This window comes from Python bivittatus, unplaced genomic scaffold, assembly GCF_059951505.1.
Source record: "Python bivittatus isolate LINGU-HERP-01145 unplaced genomic scaffold, Pbiv_v1 ctg000610_np1212, whole genome shotgun sequence".
In the NCBI taxonomy this organism is placed as follows: domain Eukaryota; kingdom Metazoa; phylum Chordata; class Lepidosauria; order Squamata; family Pythonidae; genus Python; species Python bivittatus.
Window position 1 is genome coordinate 33,904,001 of NW_028277088.1, and position 27,950 is coordinate 33,931,950.

Below are 27,950 nucleotides of genomic sequence, written 5' to 3' on the forward strand. Positions count from 1 at the left end.
TGAACTTGGTAAGTATTTAATAATGTCCAGTGTTGCCTGGATGCATGAACAACACGCAAATCACATAAGGAGAATGGATTCAGGAAACAAAAACTAGGAGGAAGATAACACTTTCACCTTCAATCACTTTTAGAAACCAATTCTAATTTCGTAACATCAGTGAACCTGGGCATTTGGAGGTGTGGGGGGATACAATATGCATCCTAATGCAAAAAACTCTAAGTTACATACCTGTGTCAGACAATGAGATGCAAGCACATGAGGGCGGAGTTTATGTTATGACATTACCACACACATGCCAGTTTGACCCATTTGTTTGCTGCAAATGCCTATGTCAGTGAATCAGTCTAGTCGTCTCATGAAAGAAATAGGTTAAGCACATTAATTGTCTGAACCCTGCCGATCAAAGTGTGCAAACTTAACCTTGGTCATCTGGGGCTTTATTAGAATACATAATAATGGTAATCACTGTCTGCTGGATTAGATCCTGTTCTACTGTTTAAGTAGCTTTAAAAGACTGCTGCTATTTGGCAAAGCAGTAACAGACATATTGGCAGCTTAAATCAAAGCTGATAGATGATATCCTCACACATACTTCCTCTCTTTAAACCATTCCAACCAATTTCCAATAATATTGGCAGCATTCAAAACAAAACTTTTGGAGAAATGGTTGAGATGCAGCAGAAAGAAATATGAGATACTGAGGAATAGAGAACTAGGTGGGCAATTTCTCTAAGGTGTGTGTAGGTTGATTTTATTCTAATTCAAACTAGCATTAGTGAGAAGGCATTCCGTTGCTGAAAGTTAAACCCCTTATAATGGAATTTTCTTTTTTAACACTTCCACATTTTCTATTCAAAAATATCATTTAGAAGTCATAAAGTGATCCATCTTTCTTTTGAAAGTGGATCAGTATTTTGAAGGGAAATTCTCAGAAGATTCTGCTTGATCTGAAAACAACATTGAGACCTATATGGTCTTTTCTAAAATTATTCATTTTTAAAGTTTTGTCGCCCAAATAAAACAAAACATTCCAGCATTACATTGGCCAGCATGCATATACTAACTGAACCGATCAGTGAACCCTCTACACACAGGACAACACATGATGAAGGAGGATGTTAACTGGATATAGCTACTGAGGAAAATTTCTCTAACAAGATGAATATTTCCTCCCAAATTCGGCAATATGGTGAGATTATCTTTCAAGGCCTGAAGAGTTCTATGTTCTTCTTGTGCAAAGGCTAACTGTGGCTATGGGCACTGAAATGAAAAAAAAGAAAAAACCCTTAGTTTACAAATTACAAATGCCAATCTAAAAATGCAGGAGAAATCTATACACATAGCAAAATAACTACAATGTACAAAAGGTTGGCTTCTTATTCTCACATGTGCTGAAAGCAGAGCATTGCTTTGAAGTCACCGCAGATTCCGGAGACACAGAAAAATGTGAACATCTAAATTGACTTTTTTTTTTTTTAACTTGTATAAGAACATTGGCTGAAATGGGAATATGAATGTGGGGAAAAAAGCATGAAAAGGACTCACTTCATTTGAAGAATTTGATTTCTGTATCTACGCAGTCATAGAAAAGATCTTCTATTTCTGAAGAATCAAGAATCTCAGAGCTACAGATTATGCTCTCCATTGCTTCCAAGCCTTGTTTTTCAAGGTTTAACATGGTTCTTCTTAATGTCTGACCTTTTTCCTAAGGAATGCAAGGGCCAATAAAAAACACTGATCGAAAGGATTTAAGCTGTGATCTTACAGTATTATACAAATGCTTACCAATGTATCCATGTGAAAATACTCAGGAAACTAAAAAGGATTTAACTGCTGTGCATTAACCATATGTGTAATAAAACTTAACAACAAATTATAGTCCAGAATTTCCTAACTTGGCCCCCTACAGGTTCTACAATTACTGCAGTATATAAGAACTGCAATTCCTAAAATTCCTTGCCAGAAATTCTGGAAGTTGCTGACCAAGCATATTTGGAAGATGCCAGGTTGGAGAAGGTTGGGTATAGCTATAAAGCAAGAAATAGACTGATTAAAATTTAGAACATACTCATCTATTCCAAACTCTTCAGGAAACTGTTTCCCATGAAAGGGATTAAGAAAAATGGGAATTCCCCTAGAAAGCTCTATTTTTTTCCAACTATTTCTCTAAATTCTTCCAGCTACAGCTAGGTTAGCAAAAAAGCACACATCCTGAGTCTCTCACCAGGCCCGTAAGTTTCCCAAGAGGAGTTTCTCTCCATCTAAGGATTTCAGTTTATCATTTCTTTGTATTGCTTAGTAAGATTCTATGAGCCAGTGGTGGGAAACCCACACCCCCTAATGCACTATTGGAGTGGAGGGACCCAACATGTGTAGCCCATTTGGCTAGAGTGTGAAGTGTGAAAACCTGGCCAAAAATGGAAAAACTGCCAAATTCCCTTTACCACTAGGATGTATTGCCTTTTTATTGACAATATCTGAAATTATAAAAGGAAAAATTCAGTGGCATTTTAGGAAGAACAAATTGTAGCATTAATTTTTGTTGATAATAGTGCTATACTGTGCATGTACGCTGGAAAAAAAGCTGTTGAAGATAATATTGTAAGTATTTCAGATATAAAGTAGTCCTTGCTTACCGATGGTAATTGGGACCGGGATCTCCATCACTAAGCAACATGGTCGTAAGGGGCAACGCCACATGACCATGCCAACTTACAATGGCAGTTCTGGCTGTCCCAGTTAATGTTGTTAGGCGAATCCTGTGTGGTCTCAGCATCCCACAGTCATGGGATTGCCATTTGTAACTTCCTGCTGGCTTCCCCATTGGCTTTGCTTTTCAGAAGCTGGCAGCGAAGGTCGCAAATGGCGATCAGGTGACTGTGGGACACTGCAACGTTGTAATTGCGAGCCAGTTGCCAAGCACCCAAATCACGACCACATGGCCTTGGGGATGCTGTGACAACCGCAACTATGAGGACCTGTCATAAGTACCCTTGTTCAGCACCATTGTAATTTTGAACAGTCGCTGAATGAGTGGATGTTAAGTGAGGACTACCTGTAGTGCTATATTGCACATGCACACTGAAAAAAAAGCAGTTAAAGATAATATTGTAAGTATTTCACCTATAAATACAAGGATACAGTAATTATAGTATATAACATTCAGCTTTTAACTATGCGTTGAAAGTAACTTTTCTCCCATCTCACTCCATGCCTCTTTCTGGTTACGAAAACACACATGTGTTTAATAATAGATTTAAAATGTCCTATAAATATTCAAACAGGCGGCCAGGGAGGAAACCTTAATATATTTTCTACAAATACTAGAGAACTGTTTTTAATAGAATGTTCATTTTAACTACAGCACCCACAAACCTAGAGCACTGAACAATTCTGCTGATCAGTTTAATAATAATATTCTAAAGTCCAGTCGGAAGACTTACATCATCGCTGTCTAAGACTGATTGGGCCCGCTGTTGCGCCTTGTACAGTTCATGTCGGCGATCAGGTTTCTCCTGGAACCGAGGAATTTTTTTCACAGGATCTTCGCTACCAAAAATGGGTGACTGAACTTTAGGTACTACTTTCACACCATCCACAAAGATAAAAGGTTTAAATATGGACCTAAAAAAGGTTACATGAATTAGCAACTAAGTACTTATAGTACAGATTACATTGTCACCTAGCAGTTTATGTTTCTACAAAGAAAAACAACCCTCCCAAAATAAATCTGAACATATGAATTGTATAAAAGAATGGGGTAATACATGCAACACTTTCAACAAGCTCTGTTTACTTTTGCTAATAGTGATATTAATTTCTTCTAAAGTAATCATTTTAGGATGTCTTTTGACTGTCACTGATCAAGCCTTTAATTGTGCTTTTTGGCCAGACCCTTCTGCTCAAATAATAGCCACTTTATGCCATGTAAAATATCTCTTCAAGTATACAGGATTTTAATATTTTCCTTCTGTATGGAGCAGATCGTATCAACTGGAACAGACAATGTGCTACTTTTAGGAAATAACTATAGTGCCCTTCTGCTCTTTCTGATCCTTTTTATCTTGGAACACCCTGTGAATAGGCAAAAACTAATATCAGGAATTCAGGACAAAACTTTTTGCTAGAATTTCTATTGCTTTTGAAAGCAAATTTTATATAATTTCCAGTGAAATAAGTTTTTTTGATGTCTTAATTACAAAATGTTTGCAATGTAATGAGCAAACCACAACGTTGGAGCCACAGTACAATTCCTTGCTGCATTATATCCATATAATTTGCCTATTTGCCTTTAGCATACAGGTTTCTTCCAGAAATGGAAAGCACAGCTTAATTCTGCTTCTTCCCCCATTTTCTTTTCCTTTGGATCCCTTTTATTTATGGTTTCTCTACATTACAAGGATTGCTTCTACTCAGAAATGTTGTTTTCCTATCAAATTCAGCAGTCTGATAATGCCAAAACACAGATGATGAAAGGATTAAGACCTGCTCTATGGAATACTAATGAAGATCTATTGATCTTTTCCCAAATACTTTAGGGAGATTATTGGGGTTATCATCAACTTCAGTTAGTGGAGCAGCTGTAAACCCTTGCCCTGAAAATAACAAGAACAATCCAAACAGTTCTACTGACAGGGAGAAAAAGAAAGGATAAAGGTACAGGAAATGCTAACTAGGCTTAAGTTACCAAAAAAGGAAAAAAAAGAGCTGTTACTAAAAGAAAAGAATATTAATATGGCTCCAATGAAAACTTACCAACCTACTGAAGAAGTTATCAGCCTGTTAAAGCTTCTTCTCTCCAATCTCTTTCATTAGCAGTTTTATACATTCATAACACAATAGTAACTTTATATATTTCTTTACAAATTCGGGATGTCTAGCATTTTGGATCCAAACCAAAGGGTGCTTGGGCACAGGGGTGGCTGTTTAACCACCCCTGTTAAGACCTTTTCTTCAGCTTAACATGGTAGCTGCTGGATCCCAGAAAGATGCATACTTCAGTTAAAGAGGCCCTGACAGCGTGTCCAGGCCTGCTATGAAGCATCTTTCCATCTCTGGAACAAAAGCACAGCATAACTGAATGGATGTGTGCATGTGTTCTAAAACAACCCCACTGTATTGTAAAAGTAAACTTTAAATGTGAAGTTCCAGTGGAGAGCTTTGGATTGATACAAGGTGAACAAAGGATTCTGGCAAGGAGATTTTAATTAACTATTCTGCATGCATCTTAGATATATGAGCCCAGCATAAATAAATACTGATCTCCTTTAAGAAGAATGTAACTCTAAGCTTAAACTAAGAGAGTAAATTGTGGAGCGTTAAGCAGCCTCGATATCCCAGGATCCACTGCAGGCATTCTACAGGGCAATAGGCTAATACAGCTGAGGCATTTAAACTGACATAGGTGCTACTTAAGATCAAATCAGCTAACCCAGTATTTCTCAACCTAAGTAACTTTAAGATGAGTGGACTTCAATTCCCAGAATTCTCCAGCCAGCATGGCTGGCTGGGGAATTCTGGGAATTGAAGTCCACCAATCTTAAAATTGCCGAGGTTGAGAAACACTGAGCTAACTTGTCTTCTTTTTCCCTTATGAAACTGCTTTTACTCATGTAGATTTAAGGCAGCAGTTAAAAAAATAAGTTCAGTGATTTAAAAAACAAAACTTGGAATGTTTCCTTTCATAACCTTGACTCAGAGACTAATGTGGATTCTACCCATCCAAGATGTAAAATTAGTAATTAATTCTTGAGACTAAAGACAGAATGCTGGGCATGTCTAACATACTTGGATGGGTCTGGTGTGCCAGTGAAAAAATGAACGCATGGGGAAGTCGGATTCTGCGGTAAGATGGACACCATGCTTGCTGTAGTAAGAAAAGAGTCTGAATCCACAGATATGCCCTCGGCCTTGTCACGCAATAGGTCAATCATTGTTTCCACAGTGATGTTGCCTGGAAGAAAAAAATGGAAGTGGGAAAATTAGCAGGACGTGATCATTTCGAGAGGAGAAATCTACTGGATTACAACTCCCTTCTTGCCAATGCATCTGGAACGTACCAAGTTCAGAAATTGGCCTAGATTTTCATTCATGCCAAAGCAAAATTAGAGCCCCACTCATCCCAATGAAATTGCTTGCTTTTAAAGTCATGGAACTTTGTTTTTGTATATGATAATTGCAGCAAAATTATTGTGTGCACAAAGGTGGAAACATTCCTACCCACAATGGAGGAAGATGATGGAATTTATCTAAAATATCCTCACTTACATAATTTTACCACTAACAATAAATGTTCAAGTTGTCCTCCCCTCTGAGTTATACAATCTGAATCAGACTTCATACTTTGGGCAACTAAGGGAAGTTTCAAGAAAAAGAGCAAGAGTCTTACCTTCTTGCTTTCTAAAGGTCTCCTTCCCCAAGCAACATTTTAAACGATCATCAACTTGGGAAAATACTTCAGCAAAATTGAACTCCTTATCTGTGCTCCACCATCCTTTACTTTCTGCATAACCTCTAAGCCCAGGGTGCTCTGCATCAATTTTGGTAGTTACAGACAGACAGTTGCAAATGCACTTTACTCCCTCTATGGAAACAAAAATCAAAACATCCAACTAAAGTATGACATTAAAAAAACTAAAGTGAGATCCACTTTGCATTCTATAAAGTCCTATCAGCTAAGTATGCTGATGAAGTAACAGTTTAATAGAAGAGTTGCTCCACCAAACTGTGCAAAGCAGTGATGAATTAATTCTTTCTCACCTTCACTGCTTCTATAATGAATGTCAAAGCCCCCATTCACTCAAGCATCTCTCTCATTTAAGCAAGGTAGTGAAAAAATCAGGTGCAGAGTGGCTAGACTAATTTACAAGTATTCAGACATACCCAATAAATAAATCCCACTCAGAAAGGGAATCAATATGCTTGCTTCTGTAATAAAACATGCTTGGCACCATGTAAGTCAAGACAGAGAGATGGTCCAAAGACCTCCCTTTTTTGATTAGACAGAACGGAAGTTTAATCCTAGCCTCAAGAAGGAAAGGTGAAAGAAAAGAGGCTTGCCTGGGTAAGCCCAAAAGAAATTTCTTTTGCCCCACTCTTTCTGGTTAAAAAGGTTTAGTCTTAAGGCAGAGAACAGGGAGACCGCTGGAGAGGTGACTGGGAACGAGAGAGCACAGAATAGATGGAGCAAGCCAGAATGGGAACTGCTAAGAGCCCCAAGGAGAGTCAAAACACGGCCAATGGCAAAACTCTGAAAAATGGAGAGCAGTAACTCCAGGGGGATGGAGAAATAAACTGCCTAAGGCTACAGTTGAACACAATGTGCACTGGAGGGGTGGGCTTGAGGGGGGGTAAAAAAAAAAAAGCTGGCTGGGAAATGCCAGACAGCTACTCATTCCAGGGGAGGGGGTGTCAGGCAAACAGTGATTGGCCTCATTATCTACTGAGTTAAATCCAGGGGTGTCTATGGGAGGGGGGGTCCAAAACAGTCAAAATGACAGCCATGGCTACATGACTGAAGCTCTGCCCCTTTTTAACATGCACTATGACCTAAATAGAAAAGGGGCAGGGCTTTGATCACATGGTTGTGGCTGCCATCTTAGCTTTTTCTCTGTTTTGTTAAACCTTCCCCCCCCCCCGGCCCCCTGGTTAAACCTCTTAATACATACGTAGCCTAAACCCTGCTTTGGGCTATGTTGTACAAATATAGCTTATTTGTCCCTGAAGCTCAGAATTCTCTATTCTAACTGGCAGCAGCTCTCTGTGGTCTTGAGTAGACATGACTTGCCCATTATCTTTTACTGATGATCCTTTGAACTGGAAATTTAAAATGCTAACCACTGATGATCCCATGAGTAGCAGCTCCAACCCTGCATTTAAACAGTTTATTACACCTGTGTTCTTTTCAATGGAAAAGTCCCAATCCACACACATACTCCTTTCTATGTGCAGAGAAGTGCCATCTATGAAAAGAAGCAAATATGCAGTTCCTGTTGGGACATCATCTGAGTATAAACACAGAAGTCTGGGCCAGGTGAAAAGTTAATGGATTGTATCCAGATCTGTCATATTTTGAGAAGACTGTTGAAATCAACAGAATTTAAGTTAGTAGTGACTAACTAAAGTGCCATCAACACAATGAGTCCCCTCCCAGATGACTTAATCTGGCTGTAACTCCGAGTCACTTGCACTATTGTTCTTAAAACTTAAAATGGCTTTCCATGGAGATGTAAAAGGCAGAATAAATTTGCCTTATGCAAGATTAAACTTGATTGGGCACTGTTTTAAGATTTAGTGAATGTCAAGGACAAAGAGAAACTGTTGTAAACGTGTCCACAAATCAACAAATGGTAAATTCAAGGCATGGGTGAATAAGCACTGTTGTGGTTGCTAATCCATTTCTGAACATGGACAAGCTCCTCTACATATGAACTGTTATTTCTAGGCACTGGAAACTCGCTGATAAGAAGAAAGGAGATGTTGCACGGAAAGACCCAAATCTCTTTCTGCAGAAAAGATTTTTAATCCCCTGAAAACTTAACTAAGGCAGCATGTCAGTAGCTACCAGAAACTACCTCCAGAACTTACTTGAGCTGATATAATCCAGAAAAAAAGTAACAAGGAACCAATGCTAATGATAAAATTGAAATAGTTCCACTACCCATATCTCCTCCCTCTATATCTATTCCAATTTTTCTTTGGATGCTGTCACTGAATTGAGTTGCTACTAATGGTGGAACTCTGGTAGCAGACTATCCTGCCAGACTATCTTGGTGCCAGCCAGAGGAGTAGAAAGCTTAAAAGGAGTGTTTTGCTTTCACAATTTGCCCAAAGCGTTCCTCAAACCTACTCTGTGAAACAGCAGAGGTCCCCTCACTTCTAAGACTGAGATGGAGCAAAATTCATTTCGGCCTGCTGCAGAACCCCTCACAGCCTTTTTCCACAGAGCTCATACCACAAAACAAGGCTGAGAGGTGCCTTTTTCAGCAAGTACCTCAGGAAAGTTTGGGAACAGCCTTTGTCTACTGGTTAAAGGATATTCCAGGCTGGGTTGCTCCAGAGCACTTGGGGGGGGGGCGGGGTGGAGGGAGGAAATTCCACAGTGTGCACTGGAAGTGATCAGACTAAAGCCCTCGTTTGCACTCCCAGAGAGGTGAGCTGCCCATGCTGTCTACTTTTCCTCCTTGAGCATCAGCTAACTAAGAGCATTTGTCAGAGGATGACAAAGAGAATGGGGGGGCATGGGAGAATTAGTCTTTTCCAAGCATGTTTATACTGGATCTATGAATTTCTGAACAGCTCATTAAAATCAATGTAAATTAAATTAGTCACTACTAACTTAACTCCTGGTGATGTCAACATTCTGTTCAAAGTGTGGCAGAATCTGGATACAATCCATTAACTTTTTAGTACAGGAGCTTTGGCTACTGGATGTCAAAGGGGGCGGACAGGGAGCAAGGAAGTTAACAGTGCTGACTCAACTCCCCTAGAATGCTAGCCAAGAACTTTGGCCAGTAAGTATGGAGCAAACCCTGTCTTCTCACCAGTCTTTTACATACCCATCTCCTCTGCACCTGTGCTTCAAAGATTTTCCAGACTGGCCAGCTTTGCCAATTGACACAGGATTGTCTACTGCAGGTGGGTGCTGAAGCAGCCTGCCTGAAACCCCTTTAGGTAGCGCCTGAATGCTCCCAGGCTGGTTCCCTTTGGTGCATGCTATAATCCTGCAGTAGAAACAGAGGGAGTTCCAGGCTCTCCTGCTTCAGCAAGAGCCACAGAAATGCCCACAGTGTGAGTATCCAAGCCACCACCTAGGTCAGTGTTGTCCAAACTTGGCCACTTTGAGTGGACCAACTCCCAGAATTCCCTAGCCAGTCATGCTGGCTGGGGAATTCTGGGAGTTGTAGTCCACTCATCTTAAAGTGGCCAAGTTTGGACAACACTGCCCTAGGGAATGTTCTCATGGGCTGAAGATCTTGAGCTTCAGATAAGGCTGTGGGCATTCCAAAATCACCCCCCCTGGTAGTAGTTTAGCCTGGTAGCACTGTGGAAAAGACTAAGCAGATTCTTCTCCCATAGCACAGGCCTGACATGGTCAGGTGCCACCCAAATTGTTTATAGAGACAATCAAGTAGACTTTTCTTCAGCAAAGCAAATAAGATCATCTCCACGGCCCAAATCACATTGTCATAGTGAGTTTTACTCATAGGTCTAATGCCTATACTGTGTCTTTTCAGTGCCAGAGAAAGGTCGTTTTCACTTTTTCAAAGTTTTAAATGACTAATTTTTACAAACATGATTTGAAGATGCTTGGACTGGTCATTTTACTTAAGGCTGTTTTGGAACTCATGTCCACTTTATTTTTTCTACTTTTAGATTTGCTGGTTTTTAACCTCTGTTTTGTAGGCTATCTGGAGAACTTCAGTTGTGTGGTGGTACAGAAGTATGAGTATGAAAGAAGAAATAAAAGCTAAATTTGTACATTGCCACATTGGAAATGCACATTTTGCAATCTTTTCTTTTAAGTAATGAATGGGGATAAAAATTAAAATTAAAACAGACCTGTAAGCTTCTCTGCTGCCCAATATTTCCCAATAGTATCCAACACCCAAGCTTCTTTTCTGTCCACTATCAGATAAGCAGACAGGAAGGTGTGGCACATACTTCCATCTTCATAGTAATTTCCACCTTGACCATATTCTTCCAGCAGTGAGACAATGACATCCAAGGCTTCTTTAGCAGTTGAACCTCTTTCGAGCCCAAGTCTGGGAAAGGAATAAGAAAAGAGCTATCTAATTACAGAAGGACTTGAAAGCCATATCTAATTTTAATATAGAAAAGAAGAAAATAATGTAAGTATATGCTGAGCGATTGAATAAAGTCTAAAGCAGTGTTTTTCAAATTTGGCAACTTGAAGATGTGTGGACTTCAACTCCCAGAATTCCCCAGCCAGCATGCTAGTTGCCAAGTTTAAAAAACACTGGACTAAAGCAAAAAATGATTTGCTACTATCCTTTGCACATGGTTTCTGGAGAGTTATTGGCATTGTATAACATCACAAATTCAACTGACATGACGTTATGATTAGCCTCATTATGGCTGGGATAAGTCTTGAAAAGAGACATGCTTAGGAAATATGAATGGTGGAATAAAAAGGTTACTGTGTTTAACCATCTTCTTACCTGCCATTTTTTTTTTTTTTTTTTTTGCAAATATTCCTCAGGTACCATACTTTCCACTCTGATGCTGTTCAGCTATGTTGGTACTACAGCTCCCAGAATACACAGCTAGCATGTGGCTCAACACACCTACAGGGCACTAGGTTGGGGAAATCTATTTTAGCTATTTCCTGCAGCTCTAATCTAAGGAAAGATCAGTCGTATGAAAAAGGGATTGGAAAGAAGGAAGAGGAGGAACATTTTGCAGAGACGAATGGGCAGTTGGAAGAAGACAGTAAACTCCTGAAATTGTTTACTATTTTTAAAAAGGTAGCCGGATAATTTCAAATCAAGATAGTTTTGCAAATTGTTTTCTTCTAGATGGATACAGTGTTGGATAAAATTGAACTTTAGGGATTTATGGTCCATTAAAACACTTGGATTCTGGAAATTAAATAACTTACTGAACAAAACTCTACTTCAACAGGAGAAGGAGGCAGAAATAAGAGTTACTGACTTCAAGAAAAAAGTATAGAGAACAGACTAATTAGCAACATAGGGTTATAATAAATTTAGGCTATGACAATATGCAAAAATATAATTACCATTAATCTAGGACATAACAATGGAGAGAGAGAGGGAGAGGGAGAGGGAGAAAACTTTCAGGGTCCATAAGCAGACCTCAGGCTGTGCACTTCTGATGTAAGTGACTGTGCAAGCAATGAATACAGAAGTCAATTCAATATAAATGTGCAAATAAAGGCAAGCAAGCATCATTTATCTTGTAAACGTGCCTAAACATATAGGTTAAGACTCAAGTCAAGTGCTGGCTCCACGATTTTAAAAGATGTTTTAACAAATCATTTTAATCTGGAGGAGCAGCATGGCTGAATCAAGCCAAGAATTCTCTGCTGCTACATCAGACATCCTTAGGTACTGTACGGTGACAATATTTGGGAACAATTATCTTGCAGTTTAAGCTCATTAAAAATGTTCAGATTAATCATTACTTCAACATCCATAATTTGATTTGTAAAGAAATGCAGATTTGAGAATATATGAAGGTGGAAAACATTTTCATGTTTGCCAAATACGACCATGAAAGATGGTTCAAGCATAAAAATCTACAGTGATAGAAGAATATGAAAGAGGTGTTTACAGGAAGTTATCATTACCAAATGAATATGAATGGATTTTCTTGTAAGATGAATTGAAAGTTATAAGGCTTACACATGTGTGATACAAGAACTAGTATATATAAAATATATATTTAGAGACAATGGCTGGTTGCATGCAATCTGCTAAACTACAGTTTGCTTAATTACGATTCATTGAATAAATTATAATTGGCTGGATTTGGATACATACTTAATAGCAAACCATGGTTTATAAACAACAGTGGTTTTTGTTCACACAGCAGACAACCCAAAATCAAACGAACCAGATTAGGTTTAGCCAGTCAATTAGTTTAGGACAGTGATGGCAAATCTTTTGGGCTCGGCATGTCAAAAATTCGGAAAATGCCTAACTTGACTCTGCTGCCATGTCACCCATCCCCCGAACAAAAGAGAAACAATTCTTTACATATTCATTTATTTAAAAAAAATACAGTCCAATCATGTGTGGTACTATGTATTATATAAAGAAAGGTCAAATTACAAAAACGAAATACGAGTAAACAAACTCAGTTTCTTTGGTAACTCAAACAGGAAGAATAGTTGTTGTTGGGTGTTGGTGAATGCTGGCATGTCACAAAACGTCATGACGTGTCACCTTTGACACGTGTGTCATGGGTTTGCCATCCCTGGTTTAGGAGTTTCACTTGATAATTTGTGGAGATTTTGCAATGCAGCAAACCTACTGGTTCACAGTCCCACTTGCTCAGTACCATTGCTTTTCTATCCTTTTCGTTTGTTTTTCCTTGCTGTGATAATTCTCTTGACATGAAGCTAGTCCCACTACATCGTACAAGAATAATCAGGCCAGTCAAACTGACCCAGAATGTCATGATTTCCAGAGTTCATTTGCCAGCATTCAAGCATTAGACTGAGGGTTTCCATTGGAATGCATCAGCTGGAGGCTAACAATGACTGAATTATTCCAACATCTGCTTTTGCTCTCCAAAGAAAAATTCCAAAGCAGAAAAGGATGGTTTTAAGAAGAATATCTGCGGTTCAACAAACCAATGAGTATTAACAATACTTTATTATCCTAAGGAAAAAGCTAATTTATAGCAAAATATTTGATTGTTTTAGAAAAATTAAAACGAATGTCTAAGATGACAGTCCAAACTAAAAAGACAAATATTGGCACGTTTCTATAATACATGCAAACCAAGTGCAATTTCAGCTACTTCCAGTTGGGAGGCACCATACTGCATATTTCGGTTAAGAAATAAATAAATCTATTTGTCTTGTTCCTGTACAACAATAAAAAAACCACAGCCCGAACCATTGGGCATCCTATATACAGTCTCCCAGCTGCTTAAGACAGCATCCTAGGGTGACTTCTAGCTTTCCTCAAGTAGATGTTCCCCCCGCCCCCCCTCCAGTGTTGGCTCGGAATTTTGAGAGCTGAAATCCCAATATATCTAGAGCTGAAGGTGTTCTATTTAATGACATAAGCCATAACTTCCTATAACAAGTATAGGCCATTATTTTAAAAGTAAAAGAACTAAAGCAGGATCCCTGATGCTTCCAGATGCCTGCCACAGAATGCACCAGATGGCTGTCACATGAAGATGTTAATGGTTTCCAACCCCAAAGATCCGAAGCACAGCCATTTTTACTTCTGCAAACTAAAAATGAACCCAAGACTAGAGTGTAGACAGGCACAATAAAGGAATAATTTGCGATTTGTCTCATTGAATTGGGAGACACACCCAAAACTGGCTCCACCATTGCCATCTGCCTTATCTGATGAGGTGGTCTATGATTTACAGCAACTTATGCGATGATACAATTGTCAATCATTAAAGTGCCGCAATTAATACGTTGGATCAACTGATATGTATTAAAGATATTTATGTTCTTGACTATATTCCAATACTAAGAATCTCATCAACATCAAGTTGTTTCAGGAATGGGGAAAATAATAATAGTGCAACACTTGAAAAAAAATATCTACTCCTGATCTGCAGAGATGGATTGATGACATGTATTATATGTCAATCTTTTATTTTATTTCATTTATTTTAATGTATTTTAATTTTTTTACGGAAGGGCAAGGAGAAAGATCTTCAAGCGATAAAGTCAACCTTTTACTTATATATTTTCCCAGGCCTTTTTCCTCCTTTCCTTTTTGAATTATTATTATTATTATGGTTCTTTTATATTATATTTTTAACACTGTTGTACATAATCTTTTTCTTTTCTAAATTAAAATGTCTTATTGTTGCATTTGCTACCTTAACAGAGAACTCAAAGGCCAACTGGAGTCTCGGAAATTTTTTTGGAACAGATCACAATGATAAAAGCAGTTTCATGCCTGCTCTAAAAGTCCATCAGATCTTTCTCCCTTCTACTTCTAAGGGGTACATCAAAAATGTTACAAAGATGTAAATTGGGAATCACAAAAAATCAGGGGAAGGGAAGGGAAGGGAAGGGAAGGGAAGGGAAGGGAAGGGAAGGGAAGGGAAGGGAAGGGAAGGGAAGGGAAGGGAAGGGAAGGGGGAATATGTAGATTCAGCTGCTAAATCTTCCCTGTGAATTAAAAGAAATATAATCACGTAATATGGTTGCACTTCACCATGCCTGAAGTCAGAATTACATTTTGCATATGATCTGATAAACACACTCATGTGTAACAATATATTTGAATTTATTTTATTTTATTTTTGAGACACAGAATGACCAATGCAATAATACTACCAAAAGTGCTTTTTTTTTTTTTTACTGCAATGTCTTTTGTGTTCTTCAAAAATACCATACCAAATGATACTCTGTTTTTAAACTGCTAGTATTCTGGACCAGTCCCATAAATTCCTTGCTCAGAAGATGAGCTTCTCACCTCACAAGATCCATTCCTAGGAGGGCTTCAGTTTCAGAGGCTGGTTCTCTGGCTAGCACAGCTTCATTAGCAATGAAAAGTCCATGTTCATTGGCTCCCATTTCAGCCCCCCAGAGCCAGGAAGGTCTGCTCAGTGCAACAGCATTTGTCTTAGGTACTTGGTCTATCTCAATGTATGTGCACTATATAGGAAAAAAAAAAAGGAGATCCAACTGAATTAGATTAGATTTAGCCACAAAAAAGCAATTATTATCATATAGGGATGTGCAGAGCTTCAGATTCTGAAGCAAAAAGAGGCTTCAGAGCATATGGAGTGCCCATCTGCAAATCCTTACACAAAACAGGTCTTAGCTTAAGATACTGCAGCTTGAAGGGTACCTGCATATGTTCCAAAGCACCTTTTTGTCTTACAAACTGAAGCACTGCACAGATCTCGTCATATTTAAACACTACTTTGAGAAGATTTATTTATTCATCCCAAGTAATTAGGTGAATAAATAAATTCACCCCAACCTACACATTTGAAGCATCAGGTAGGCAACTCAAAGTAGAAGTGAGCACAGAGGTAAGAAGTACTCACATTATATCGCACCATGGTTTAACATAACATTCAAATCCACAATTAAAAAGAATGCCAATGTTTTCATAGACAGGAGGAGCAAAGTGGTTTGGAGATCTTTAATATTTTAAAAACAGGTTAAATGTATTATACATCAGCAAATCTCAGCATTAGTAGCACTGATGGAGGGTAATAAATACATTACCATGGTTGACAATGACTTGATGGAACATAATCAGGAGAAAGGAAATTGGTTTGGTTTGTATGCCAATTTTTTATTAAACTAGAATAAACAAATCTGAATTCTAAGTTTTTTTACTCTAATAGAAATAGCACATCTATTCATATATGAGTGTGTGTGTGTGTGTGTGTGTGTGTTCATTGAGAATTAGTAAGACTTTAAAAGGAATGGAATATCCATCTTCTTCTGGGAAATTCTGAGATAATTTTCCACCAGCAATCAGAATGTTTCCTCACTGATGCCTTTGTCACACAAGTCACAATTTGAATCAATTGGTGTTAGACTGGCAGTGCTGGGATTCAAAGTGCAGCAGAAACAGAACAATCAGTCCTCTTCTTTTAAAAAAAAAGAAAGAAAGAAAGAAAATGAAATAGCCTGGACATGTTTGACCATAATAGAAAAAGGCTCTAAGAACGTTTTTGAGCTAAAGTTAGTGTTTTCTTTAGTAATAGCATACATGAGATTATTTTTTGGTGAATTTTTAGAAATTTATATAAGGTTTATTTTAAAATAATGAATACTGCTCAGTCTTCCTTTTAAACTGTTAATGTTCATTTTAGATTTTAGATTGGACTACAAATAATTGTTATCTTAGTCAACACTAAATCATTCAGGTTTGCTTGAAATCCCTGATAAATTCTTCCCCAACCTGGTGTGCTACAGGAACTGGAACTGCAATAGCCAAACTTTCCAGCCACAGTGGCTGAATTCTGGGAGTTGCAGTCTGAACATCATGGGCGAAACCACAGAGAAGGCTGCTGTACTGTAGCTTATTATCTGACGACAACTCAGCATGAACTATATAAGCAGCCTTAAAGAGATATAAGAGGAGCTGGGTCATTTATGCCTACAATCCTTTTTTAAAAATTCTAAATGTACCCATGCCCCCAAAATATCATTACATTTATAATAAAATCTGGATAGCTGAGACTATGATCTCAATTCTGAAGAACCAAACAACTCTATGAATGGACTGCCTTTTTTAAAAGGACTCTAAAATTGACCATCTGGGAAGCAGTGGACAAGTGAATTTATCTAATCACACTATTAAGGATTCAACAGCCCCATAAATTCATACTATTGCAAGTACTTGTGGCATTTTTCTGCAGATTTAAACAGAAGATTTAAATCAATCTATCACCATCTACCTCTGGAAAACAGGAATATCATTGTTATGATGAATATACTGATATCTGACAAAGAAGATCCATTAACCTCTGTTAACTGTATACACAACCTCAGATAAACAGAACCAGACTGTGGACAGAGAGGAAGGAGAAGAAAAACAGTATTTTACGATGCTCTGCAAGTGTTTCAAGAACTTTCAAAAATACTTTTCAAGAACCTCAAGTATTTTTATTTACCTCAACTTTACATCCTGGATCATAAGTAGCAGCAGCAAAATAAACTACCTCCTGAACTTCATCACGAGGACGTGCAGAATTTTTTCCAACCACTACATGGCCATCTTTAGTAGATGGTGGAAATGCAACAAAACAGTAGCTGGGAGGTGCCACATCCATCCTAAAAGAAAAAAGGTGGAAAGAGATATTAGACACAGAAACCTGCCTTATTTCAGGGATACTAGAACCGGCTGCAAAAATCCAGATAACCACTAGACCTCTAGAATTAGAGGCTCCTGTATCTTGCTGCTGCCCTCTAGTGTTCAGCCAAAGTTTTGCAAACCAGATCTGGTAACCTTACCTTACTTATACAGTGGGGCAAAAAAGTATTTAGTCAGCCACCAATTGTGCAAGTTCTCCCACTTAAAAAGATGAGAGAGGCCTGTAATTTCCATCATAGGTATACCTCAACTATGAGAGACAAAATAAGAAAAAAAATCCAGAAAATCACATTGTCTGATTTTTAAAGAATTTATTTGCAAATCATGGTGGAAAATAAGTATTTGGTCACCTACAAACAAGCAAGATGTCTGGCTCTCACAGACCTGTAATTACTTCTTTAAGAGGCTCCTCTGTCCTCCACTCGTTACCTGCAGTAATGGCACCTGTTTGACCTTGTTATCAGTATAAAAGACACCTGTCCACAACCTCAAACAGTCACACTCCAAACTCCACTATGGCCAAGACCAAAGAGCTGTCGAAGGACACCAGAAACAAAATTGTAGACCTGCACCAGGCTGGGAAGACTGAATCTGCAATAGGCAAGCAGCTTGGTGTGAAGAAATCAACTGTGGGAGCAATAACTAGAAAATGGAAGACATACAAAACCACTGATAATCTCCCTCGATCTGGGGCTCCATGCAAGATCTCATCCCGTGGGGTCAAAATGATCACAAGAATGGTGAGCAAATATCCCAGAACCACACGGGGGGACCTAGTGAATGACCTGCAGAGAGCTGGGACCAAAGTAACAAAGGCTACCATCAGTAACACACTACGCCGCCAGGGTCTCAAATCCTGCAGTGCCAGACGTGTCCCCCTGCTTAAGCCAGTACATGTCCGGGCCCGTCTGAAGTTTGCTAGAGAGCATTTGGATGATCCAGAAGAGGATTGGGAGAATGTCATATGGTCAGATGAAACCAAAGTAGAACGTTTTGGTCTAAACTCAACTCGTCGTGCTTGGAGGAGAGAGAATGCTGAGTTGCATCCAAAGAACACCATACCTTCTGTGAAGCATGGGGGTGGAAACATCATGCTTTGGGGCTGTTTTTCTGCCAAGGGACCAGGACGACTGATCCGTGTAAAGGAAAGAATGAATGGGGCCATGTATCGTGAGATTTTGAGTGAACACCTCCTTCCATCAGCAAGGGCATTGAAGATGAAATGTGGCTGGGTCTTTCAGCATGACAGTGATCCCAAACACACCGCCCGGGCAACGAAGGAGTGGCTTCGTAAGAAGCATTTCAAGGTCCTGGAATGGCCTAGCCAGTCTCCAGATCTCAACCCCATGGAAAACCTTTGGAGGGAGTTGAAAGTCCGTGTTGCCCAGCGACAGCCCCAAAACATCACTGCTCTAGAGGAGCTCTGCATGGAGGAATGGGCCAAAATACCAGCAACAGTGTGTGAAAACCTTGTGAAGACTTACAGAAAACGTTTGACCTCTGTCATTGCCAACAAAGGATATATAACAAAGTATTGAGATGAACTTTTGATATTGACCAAATACTTATTTTCCATCATGATTTGCAAATAAATTCTTTAAAAATCAGACAATGTGATTTTCTGGATTTCTTTCCCCATTTTGTCTCTCATAGTTGAGGTATACCTATGATGAAAATTACAGGCCTCTCTCATCTTTTTAAGTGGGAGAACTTGCACAATTGGTGGCTGACTAAATACTTTTTTGCCCCACTGTATGTCGGATTGTTCCTCCATCTGGCCAAGTATTGTTTCCTGTGCTTGAGTAACAGTTCTCTAGGATCTCATTCAGACCCGTTTTGTAACACCTGTTATCTGTCTCATACTAGATTTGCCAGAAATAAAATCTGATATTTTTGTTGCTTATAAAAGGAAATATGCTGCCACTGAACTTCATCCCCGTACACGGCCCACCTATCTGCAACACAGAATTAGGTTAACATTTCTAAAATGCTAGCTTGCAAAGACAAAAAGTTTCTCATTTCATCTCCTACACAAAACCTTTGTAATGCAAGAAAGGCATTTGGTCTAAATTTGCTGGTAGATAAATGAAATACTTTAAGGGTGAAAGGAGAGAAGCTGAAATACCAGAAGAGGAATATCAAATATTCCAAATCTTGGGAAGTAATTCCATATTATGTCTAAACTGGGAAAAACAAAATTATGTATCTCTTTCAGAGCAACTCATGTGCATGTAAAATAATAAATCAATACAAATATGACAAACAGAGCAGAAACAAAGATACAAAGGAATAAAAAAAAAAATCCCAACTGGGAATTTGAAGCCTCAACATATCTAAGCAGTGACTGCCTCATCCAGAACAAGTCTACTTCTTCAATCATAAACTGAATTCAATCATTCTGCATATGACAGTACACTAAGCATGGTTGATTTGATAGGTAGGAGGGTAATTGCTATTTTCTAGCTTCAAAAGGAATATACTCATGAAAAGTGGGGGCACAATTCAGTTCTATTGATCATAATGCATGCCTGGATAATTAATTCCAAGATAAAATATCTATATCACTTTTGATACAGATCATATCAGACAAGGCAATGGCCAGAAAGCAAGCTCTCATTCCCTTATGACTAATGAAGTGACAACTTGCGAGAAAGTTTTCACTGTCAAGTGCATTTTGATGTAAATTAATCTCAAGGGAAGTTGACTGTATAATGCTATTTTTGCCACTGTTGTTCAGTGAATCTTTGTCGTTACTATGCCAATATGCTTAATATAACCAGTATGCTGAAATATAAATAGCTTTGATTAATATGTAAGTGTATTACTCTTCATCAGTTCACTCTGACAAGATAAGCCCAAAATGGAGCTTGTATTTTATAAATAATCACTCTTAAGAAGAACTCTAGAGCAGTGTTTCTCAACCTTAGCCATTTTAAGCTAGCATTGCTGGCTAGGGTATTCTGGGAGTTGAAGTCTACACATCTTCAAATGGCTAAGGTGAGAAACACTGCTTCAGATTGATTTAAGGTTGTCTTCAGGAATGGAGTGGGTGGGGATGGGTGCTAACCTCAGCCTGAGTTAAGGACCTGCTACTGCAGGAAATGAGGAACAAAATCTGTTTCTTTTTTCTCTAAATCCTACCTGAAATGCAAGGCTGATGTTCACAGGCTTTCAAGAAACCCAGGGACACACAAGAGGTATGAAGCTGGGATAGCTGGCAACTCTCCAACCACTGCTTCATGCTTCTTGTACAGCTGTTACCGCACATTTTAAATATCTTATTAAGGCTCTGATTCGTAAGCAGAACACTTTGTAGTTGAGTTTTATTTTAAGATAAACAAGTGCCAGACTTGTAAAATTTTCGCAAATGTTTATAGCACTAGAAATAGGCCAGCACCCTGTGTAATGGCTCACATTGAAACAAGCAAGTTGGAAGAAGGGGGAGGAGTTGTCTGCCAATTAGCTTTTGTTTCAAATGGGTCAGCCATCAACTCTGGGTGCAAATACAGTCACTAGGAAACAGCCTCCAGAAAGCCTCAAGGAGTGTGGGAAAACCAGGCTGGCTTTGCAATTTCACTGAACTGAAAAAGAAGGGGTTTTGCTAGTTTTTCTGACTTACAGCCCTGAAGCTTTGGTTTCATGAAACAATCTCAGGATGCTCCTAATTGGCTGTCATAGGTTGGGAAACTCTCAGGTTAAAATTGAAATGGTGGCCTGCTTGCCTTTCGTGCTGATCAGGATCCTTCATTAGCATTAGCTGATCAGGATCCTTCATTAGCATTTCTTCAAAAGTTGAAATCTAATGGCCTATGTTTTTCAGGCAACCATTTCTATGGGACCCTCCTCCCCTGGGTGTTTTTTTTTTTTTGCTTTTTGCTTTTAAATCAATAGAAGCAGACAGGTAGGAGCACATTTTCTGCAGTGGAAATATGCTCAATTAAAAAGTAAACTGCATCCCCCTCCATTATGTCTTCTCTTTCAGGAGAAATGCTGGTATAAATGCTGTGATTGGGATAGTGTTTCTTTATTAAACACAAACATTTTTTAAAAGATGGTTATACATTTCTGGCTTCTTTATGCAATGTTCCAAAATAGGTTTCACGATTTCCTCAAGTGGCACAGTTAATTTGAAAGGTACACAGCACCATGCTTGCCAAATCTGACATGACTGCCATACTCAGCATGATTCATCTCCTATTTCACAGTAAGACCACCAGACTTCCAGGAACTCTGTACCTGTAGTAGCCTTAGTGGTTGCACAGAAGCAATTCTGACTGATCTGCCTTTGCTGAGAACAAGATTGCATCTTCTGATACCCCCCCATTTTATACACATCCATGCCACATCTCAATTGTGAAATTTCTTGCCTCAGGATGCCAGGCTGGCATCTTCCTCTCTGGAGGTCTTTTGTCAACTAGAGATCTTCCTAAATTGTAAAGCATTAATTTACAAGTAGTATAGATTTTATTAGAATATTAACCATCTGGTTATATATGATTGACTGATTGATTGTTTTATATGGTCAAGAGCTCTGCACCTGCATTTGGTCATGCTAACTCTGGCCAAAATCTTTGGAAAAAATGAATGAGTTTAGCAGCATGGACAACAAAGCATTACACACTGTGGTAAAGAAGACAAGCTATCATTTCTGTAGCTCTAGACTGTGAGAGCCACTATGGATCTCCGTGGGGCATCTGAGTCCCACAACCGTAATCAATAAATATACAGTATACTCTGGGCTACCATACAAGAAAGCTACCAGCTACTATCTATCTTAAAAAGGAGTTATCTTAAGTGAGGTACTAGTTGTCTGTAGACTTCATCCAAAGTGCACATTACAACTTTTAAAGTTCTAAGCAGCCTGTGTAGAAATGTGGAAATGTTAGTTGTATCTCTTCCATTATTATGTCATGTACTGTATTAAAAAGTTTTGCAGTCTAATCCTCTGTATCAAGTTTGCAATTTACAGTAGTTAAATATACAGCAGATTATATATAAGCCTTTTTTCAACCTAGTATCTTCCAGTTGTTTTGGACCATAACTCTCATCACCCCAAAGGCCACCTTGTCAGAAGATTATGGAAGTTACAACATGACACATCTGGAAGGTAGAAAGTTAAGGTGAAGCTGCCCTATATTTCATCATTTATTTCCTTCCGTTTCAGTGTACACATGCTTTTAGCATGTCACCTGTATGTTGATTAGTCCCAAATAATTTGTAAAAATGGCTGTAAGATTTAAGAAACAACTTTGTTTTGTATTCCATCATGCTTTCCTGTATTATTATGACTTCTTGTACCTCCTCTAGCTAGAATTTGAAGGACATACTGAAGCATGACGTATTTCAGCTGTAAAATGGTTCCTTATAGCAGATGTAGAGAACTTTGTTTTCCCTATTGGACTGCAGTCCTTCAGTAGGGAACACCCTGCTGCCAATATCATTTTCTCTTTCTCCAATACATCTTCTCCCTTTCCTCCACCCCTTCTTCTGTGTCCCTTGTGTGGACGGAAAGAGATCTGAACCAGTCAGTGAAGGCATATTCCACATGTCTTTCCTGCTGTACTTATTACTGAATTGGGATATTCCAGAGAGGTGTGGGATACACGGGGAGTTCTCCCAGTTTCCCCTTGCAGTTGAAGTGATTGTAAGGATTCCCCCTACCGATGGAATAAGAAAACGATGGGTGGCTTTTTTTAATCAGTCCTCTGGTGAAACTTTCGTTTCCCTTTTTTGCCTAGTTTACATAAATGAAGTGAGGTAGTGCCATGTTCCCTACTCCAATGCCCTTTTATGTACTTCATGGGATACTTCTAGTGATGCTCCCACTTGCTGCCATCATTCCCTTATAACACCTATTGATTTGGAATATTTGGGACCCGGGATGAAATTGATGAGAGTTCTGACAAGTTCCCGTCTAACCCAGATGTCAGGAAGAAGAGTGAAAGAGTGAATGCATTCTCCCTGAATTTGACTACAGTGTGCCAGTTTTCTCTTCTAGCTCAAGTGACAGTAGGAGCATGAAATGGTGTTCCCCCCACTGGTCCACCACTGAAGTGCTTATCTGAGCAAGCAACTCCTGCACTGAACAGGAGATTGGTTTATAGGACTTCTAAGGTCCTTTCAGATTCTAGGATTCTATGACTTTGAACTTGTTTGATCATGCAAGTAGAAACCCTATTTCCTCAGACTTGCTCACAGAAAGGGAAGCGATTAGTTTCCTGGCATGGGTGGGGAGGATAAAGAAGCAAGAAACTTCACCAACCAGGGGTGAAGTAACTGCCATGCAAACAGAGCACCTGGCCAACATCGTTGGTATGGTTTGAAATCCAGACAGCAATTTCTTAACCTGGATTCATTCCCAGCCAGTATCAGCATAAGCAGCAGAATGGCCTTGATACTAATCAAATATTTCCTAACACATCGTTGTATGTCACCCAGAAGCTAAACATGAAAGGCAATTCCCCACTCTCTCCAGAAATCTTGGAATTGTATATTTTATTCTGTAGACATGCATTTTCAAGCAGACACTTTGTATCCTTAAAAGACTACCTCTGGATGTAAAAGAACTGTTGTCGAGCAACTGAATAGTTCTGTGTTTCCCAATTATTTGAAAAACACTGGACATTTGAAGTATCGTCGAAGGCTTTCACGGCCGGAATACGATGGCTGGTGTGGGTCTTCCGGGCTGTGTGGCCGTGTTCTGGAAATTTTGTTTCCTAACGTTTTGCCAGCATCTGTGACCGGCATCTTCAGAGGGCAGGAGCACAGACAGGAGCAGTTCTCTCTGTGCCCAGGGTGATGTGACCCTGCTGTGGGTATTTATAGAGATCAGCGAGGGTGCCTGAAGGGGTGGGGTGTGGGGTGTGGGGGTTGGGTTAACGAGTGGCTGCTTGTTTTGGCAGTAATCCTATTACTAATATCACATTTCACTATTCCTTAGAATAGAAATGGGAAAAAATAATCAAGGGTATACTGTAAATCATTAGGGCAACAATTTCAGAGTTATTTTGGAATTAACAGTTTAATAATAATATCTAAAGACTGTTCTGTAAAAATAGAGAGAGGGGCCCTGGTCTATAATAACATGGTCAGGGACTTAACTTCTATATTACAAAAGCCCACTGTATTGTTTGTGTGGTAACCTGTTCCACCCTTTAACCCACCATTTTGTATGAGGTTTCAAAAAAAAAAGGCACGCCCATCCTCATTCACTGTTATGCACATGGTTCCAGTTGGCAGGTTCATAAGGGGAGGGGAGGAGCTGAAACTTTTGTAGGAGCTTAACCATCTTCAGCTTTCTAGCATCACTATCAAAATATCACATCTCAGTAACCTTTTACTGACTGCTTCGAAATACAACACTGAGAAGCTGAGCATTATGCAAAAATAATGCAACATATGGCATGCAATCTACTTCCACTTATTTTTTTCCTTTCAAAGTATTTATCATCATCATCAGATTTACAGGAGAGAAGCAGGAACTAAGATGATTAATCTGTCACAAAATGTTACTGCTGCAAAAGTATGAATGCTGTTTTTGGACTGTTTAGAAAAGCAAGAGTTCTCTTTCTACACTCTCAGCGCTGTTATCAAGAACATTCCATGTGTGAAAATATTAGAATAGCTGATCAGTGACTCAGGCAAAAGCCTCCTCTAACACAGAGACAGAAATTGTGCTGGCAGATCAGGAACTGATCCAGGGATTATATCTGTGGACTCATGTGTGCTCTGCTACTGACCTATGACCCCTTCCAGGGATGGTCAGAGACCTTGGGTCAGTGCACAGATAGAGGGACTAGGAAAACACAAATAAAATCTTATCTACTACGCTGATCTATGATTGTAATAGATGATTTGATTTGATATTATCAATGATTTGATTTGATATTATCGATTATACAAATCAAGAAGCATGGCTATGAATATATTAGAAAAGAAAAAGCTTTGCAGATATTTGTCCACAGAGGGATGTCACTGGGAATCCCCAGTTAGATCAGTCCAGAAATTGACTAAAATATACAAGATTTACACAATAGCACAAATCCTTTTTAAGTAGATAGTTACAGATATAAAATAGGAATGTTCTGAAACTCATAAGCCAATTCAGATACAAAAAGAGAGAAAAAAACCCTTTTCTTTTAACAAAGCTAATCAGTTATTAAATAGCATATCAAAGATTGCGACCTTCAATTTACACTGCAATCATTATACATCAGTAGTAAAAGCAAAGACTGCATCTTAAAATACAAAAGCTTGGCTCTGAAGAATTGCTGAATTAATGCTGTAATGGTAATTTAACAACTGTGTTTACTGAGGCTGTAACACGTTTTCTTTCAGCTTATGAGCCACAATTTTATTGTTCATAATTTCAAATCACATCCAGAGCTTGCAAATAACAACAAAGGATCTTGTTTCAATCTGTCCCTCCCTATTATTTCTGTATTATTATTATTATTATTATTATTATTATTATTATTTAAAGGAAGCCAACTTAAACCAAGACAGTCCTGTAAAGATTCTTCAGATGAGTCAGACAAAACACAAATATGTATGTATGTATGTATGTTTGTATGTATATCAGATAATCATATTATACCAATTTAGACTCCTTAAACCTAAGTCATACTTCTTGTAAATGAAAGGGACAGATAGAATTCATCTGACATTATGGATGATGTATGGGGAACTGGTACTGGTTCTATCAGCAGTCAAAATCACTCTAGGAATTTAACACCATAATTAAATGGGCATAATGAACAGCTATAGTATTTCATTGTCTCAAAATACCCACTGATCATCTAAATTATACACGGCCTATAATTTACTCTAGATTCAAGTGAACCCTACCATTTTTTTTGTTTTTGTTTTGCTATCATCATTCTATCAAATTGGTGCATTCCAGATGTATTAGGGCTACAGTACTTAGAAGCCCCAGTGAAATGGGGCCAAATTGGCTAGCAATAATGGGAGTTGTAGTTCCAACATATCTAGGCTTGACCAGGCTGGAAAAGGCTTGTAAAGCTTCAATGAATCCAGTTCTATATTCCTCACACTATACTATGAGGCACCATGTGATTTGACACTGGGATGGCAGGAAAAGATTTCTATGCATAGTCATACAGATCACACTAACCATGGTTTGTTTAACCTTGGTTTAGTACCTTAAGAAAAACTGGGGGGTCAGCCCATTAAACCATACAACACAGTCTACAGACCCCAATTAATGAGCTCCCGTAACACGCCAAGCCAAATTAAAACAAAAAAACTGCTTAGCCCAATGTGTGAACCCAGTCTAATCCCAGCCCTTTCAGCGACGAGCATGCAGCATCACATGATGGGTCAATGTGTTGAAGCAGCCATTGCGGACCAAGGACCATCAGCCAAAGCTTCTAAAATCACTTTTTGCTGATGATCGTCCTCACATCCTCCTGCAAAGATCATCATCCACTGCTGAGGCATCACAGCCCTAAAAGCTCCTTCTCGCCCTCCGGGTTTTTTTTCTAGTAAAGACATCCACCAGGAGGGGAGGGGAGGCAAAGGCGATCCAGCGCCTTCTCGAATCCCCCACGGATCCGGCTGCAGCGGAGGGGAGGAGAGACGAAGCCGAGAGAGCGACCCGTGGTCGCGAGACTGCCGGGGCGTTTCAGGCTGCCGCTGACCGCACCCCCACGGCGCGCCGCAGCTCGGAGCCTGCGGGCAGCGAGGCCGGGCTGAGAGGCGCTCGCAGGCGATGCGCTGCGGCGGGCGTGCCCTTGAGCCCGGCTGGCGTCGCAGAGCATCCCTCCCCGTCTTTCGAGCAAGGAAGGAGATGAGGCTCACCTCTCGGGCCGCCTTCGAGACGCTTCCCCGTGAATCTTCCTCCGCCGGCGGCTGCTTCTCCTTCTGCGGACGCCAGGGGGAAAGAGAGGCGGCCCCGGCTCCAGGTAATCGCCAGGCTGCGGCTCACGTGAGCAGCCTGCCAGCAGCAGCGGAGGAGGGAGGGAGGGAGGCAGCGAGCGACGGAGGTCGTCAGCGGCGGCTCTGCCACCTCACCGCTCGGCGGCAGCGCCGCCTCTGTCGCCGCTGACGCTCTTCTTCCCTGCGCGGGGCTCCGCCAGCGGGGCTGCTGCTGCTGCAGCGAGACTGAGGCGGGCGGGGGGGACAATTAGAGCTCTTTTCGCCGTACAGCGGCGGAGGCCGCGCCTACGTAACGTCGGGGCTCGCCTGGGCTGCGGAACGTGAGCGCCGGGTCTCTGAGCGTGAACAAAGTGACACCTCAAATCAAGTTGCCTTGAGTGCCGCCTGGGTAGGAAGGAAGGGTTGGAATGGTTAACCATATTTCCCCGTCTCTCTAGCCCTCTCCGCGAGGGTTCAGGAAAGCTTTGGAAGCCTGCCTTTGGTCCCAGGCCTGGGGTTGATGTTTATGATTTGCCTAAGGCC

General features: G+C 39.7%; 1 protein-coding gene across 2 annotated transcripts; it reads right to left on the bottom strand.

Moving 5' to 3' along the window:
* SCRN1 (secernin 1) lies at nucleotides 1–27,642 on the bottom strand. Of its 2 annotated transcripts, none has more exons than XM_025167310.2 (9): nucleotides 27,351–27,642; nucleotides 17,332–17,491; nucleotides 15,168–15,349; nucleotides 10,666–10,766; nucleotides 6,392–6,586; nucleotides 5,791–5,956; nucleotides 3,447–3,627; nucleotides 1,549–1,708; nucleotides 1–1,263 (listed from the first exon to the last, which is right to left on the bottom strand). In XM_025167310.2, exons 2-8 carry the CDS (start codon nucleotides 17,488–17,490, stop codon nucleotides 1,550–1,552), a joined length of 1,143 nt encoding a protein of 380 aa, XP_025023078.1. In that variant the 5' UTR covers nucleotide 17,491; nucleotides 27,351–27,642; the 3' UTR covers nucleotides 1–1,263; nucleotide 1,549. The 2 variants fall into 2 exon arrangements, with proteins under 2 accessions (XP_025023078.1, XP_007429315.1); XM_007429253.4 differs by having other exon boundaries at nucleotides 10,564–10,766; nucleotides 27,351–27,640.
* Nucleotides 27,643–27,950: the final 308 nt, after the last annotated feature.

Bases quoted from the DNA above. Each gene is read 5' to 3' on its own strand.
- SCRN1 (XM_007429253.4), bottom strand. From the start codon at position 17,490: ATGGATGTGGCACCTCCCAGCTACTGTTTTGTTGCATTTCCACCATCT. The intron at 15,350-17,331 runs GTAAATAAAAAT...TTTCCTATATAG, and splicing joins ATCCAGGATGTAAAGTTGAG to TGCACATACATTGAGATAGA. The intron at 5,957-6,391 runs GTAAGACTCTTG...TTTTTCTTCCAG, and splicing joins GACCTTTAGAAAGCAAGAAG to GCAACATCACTGTGGAAACA.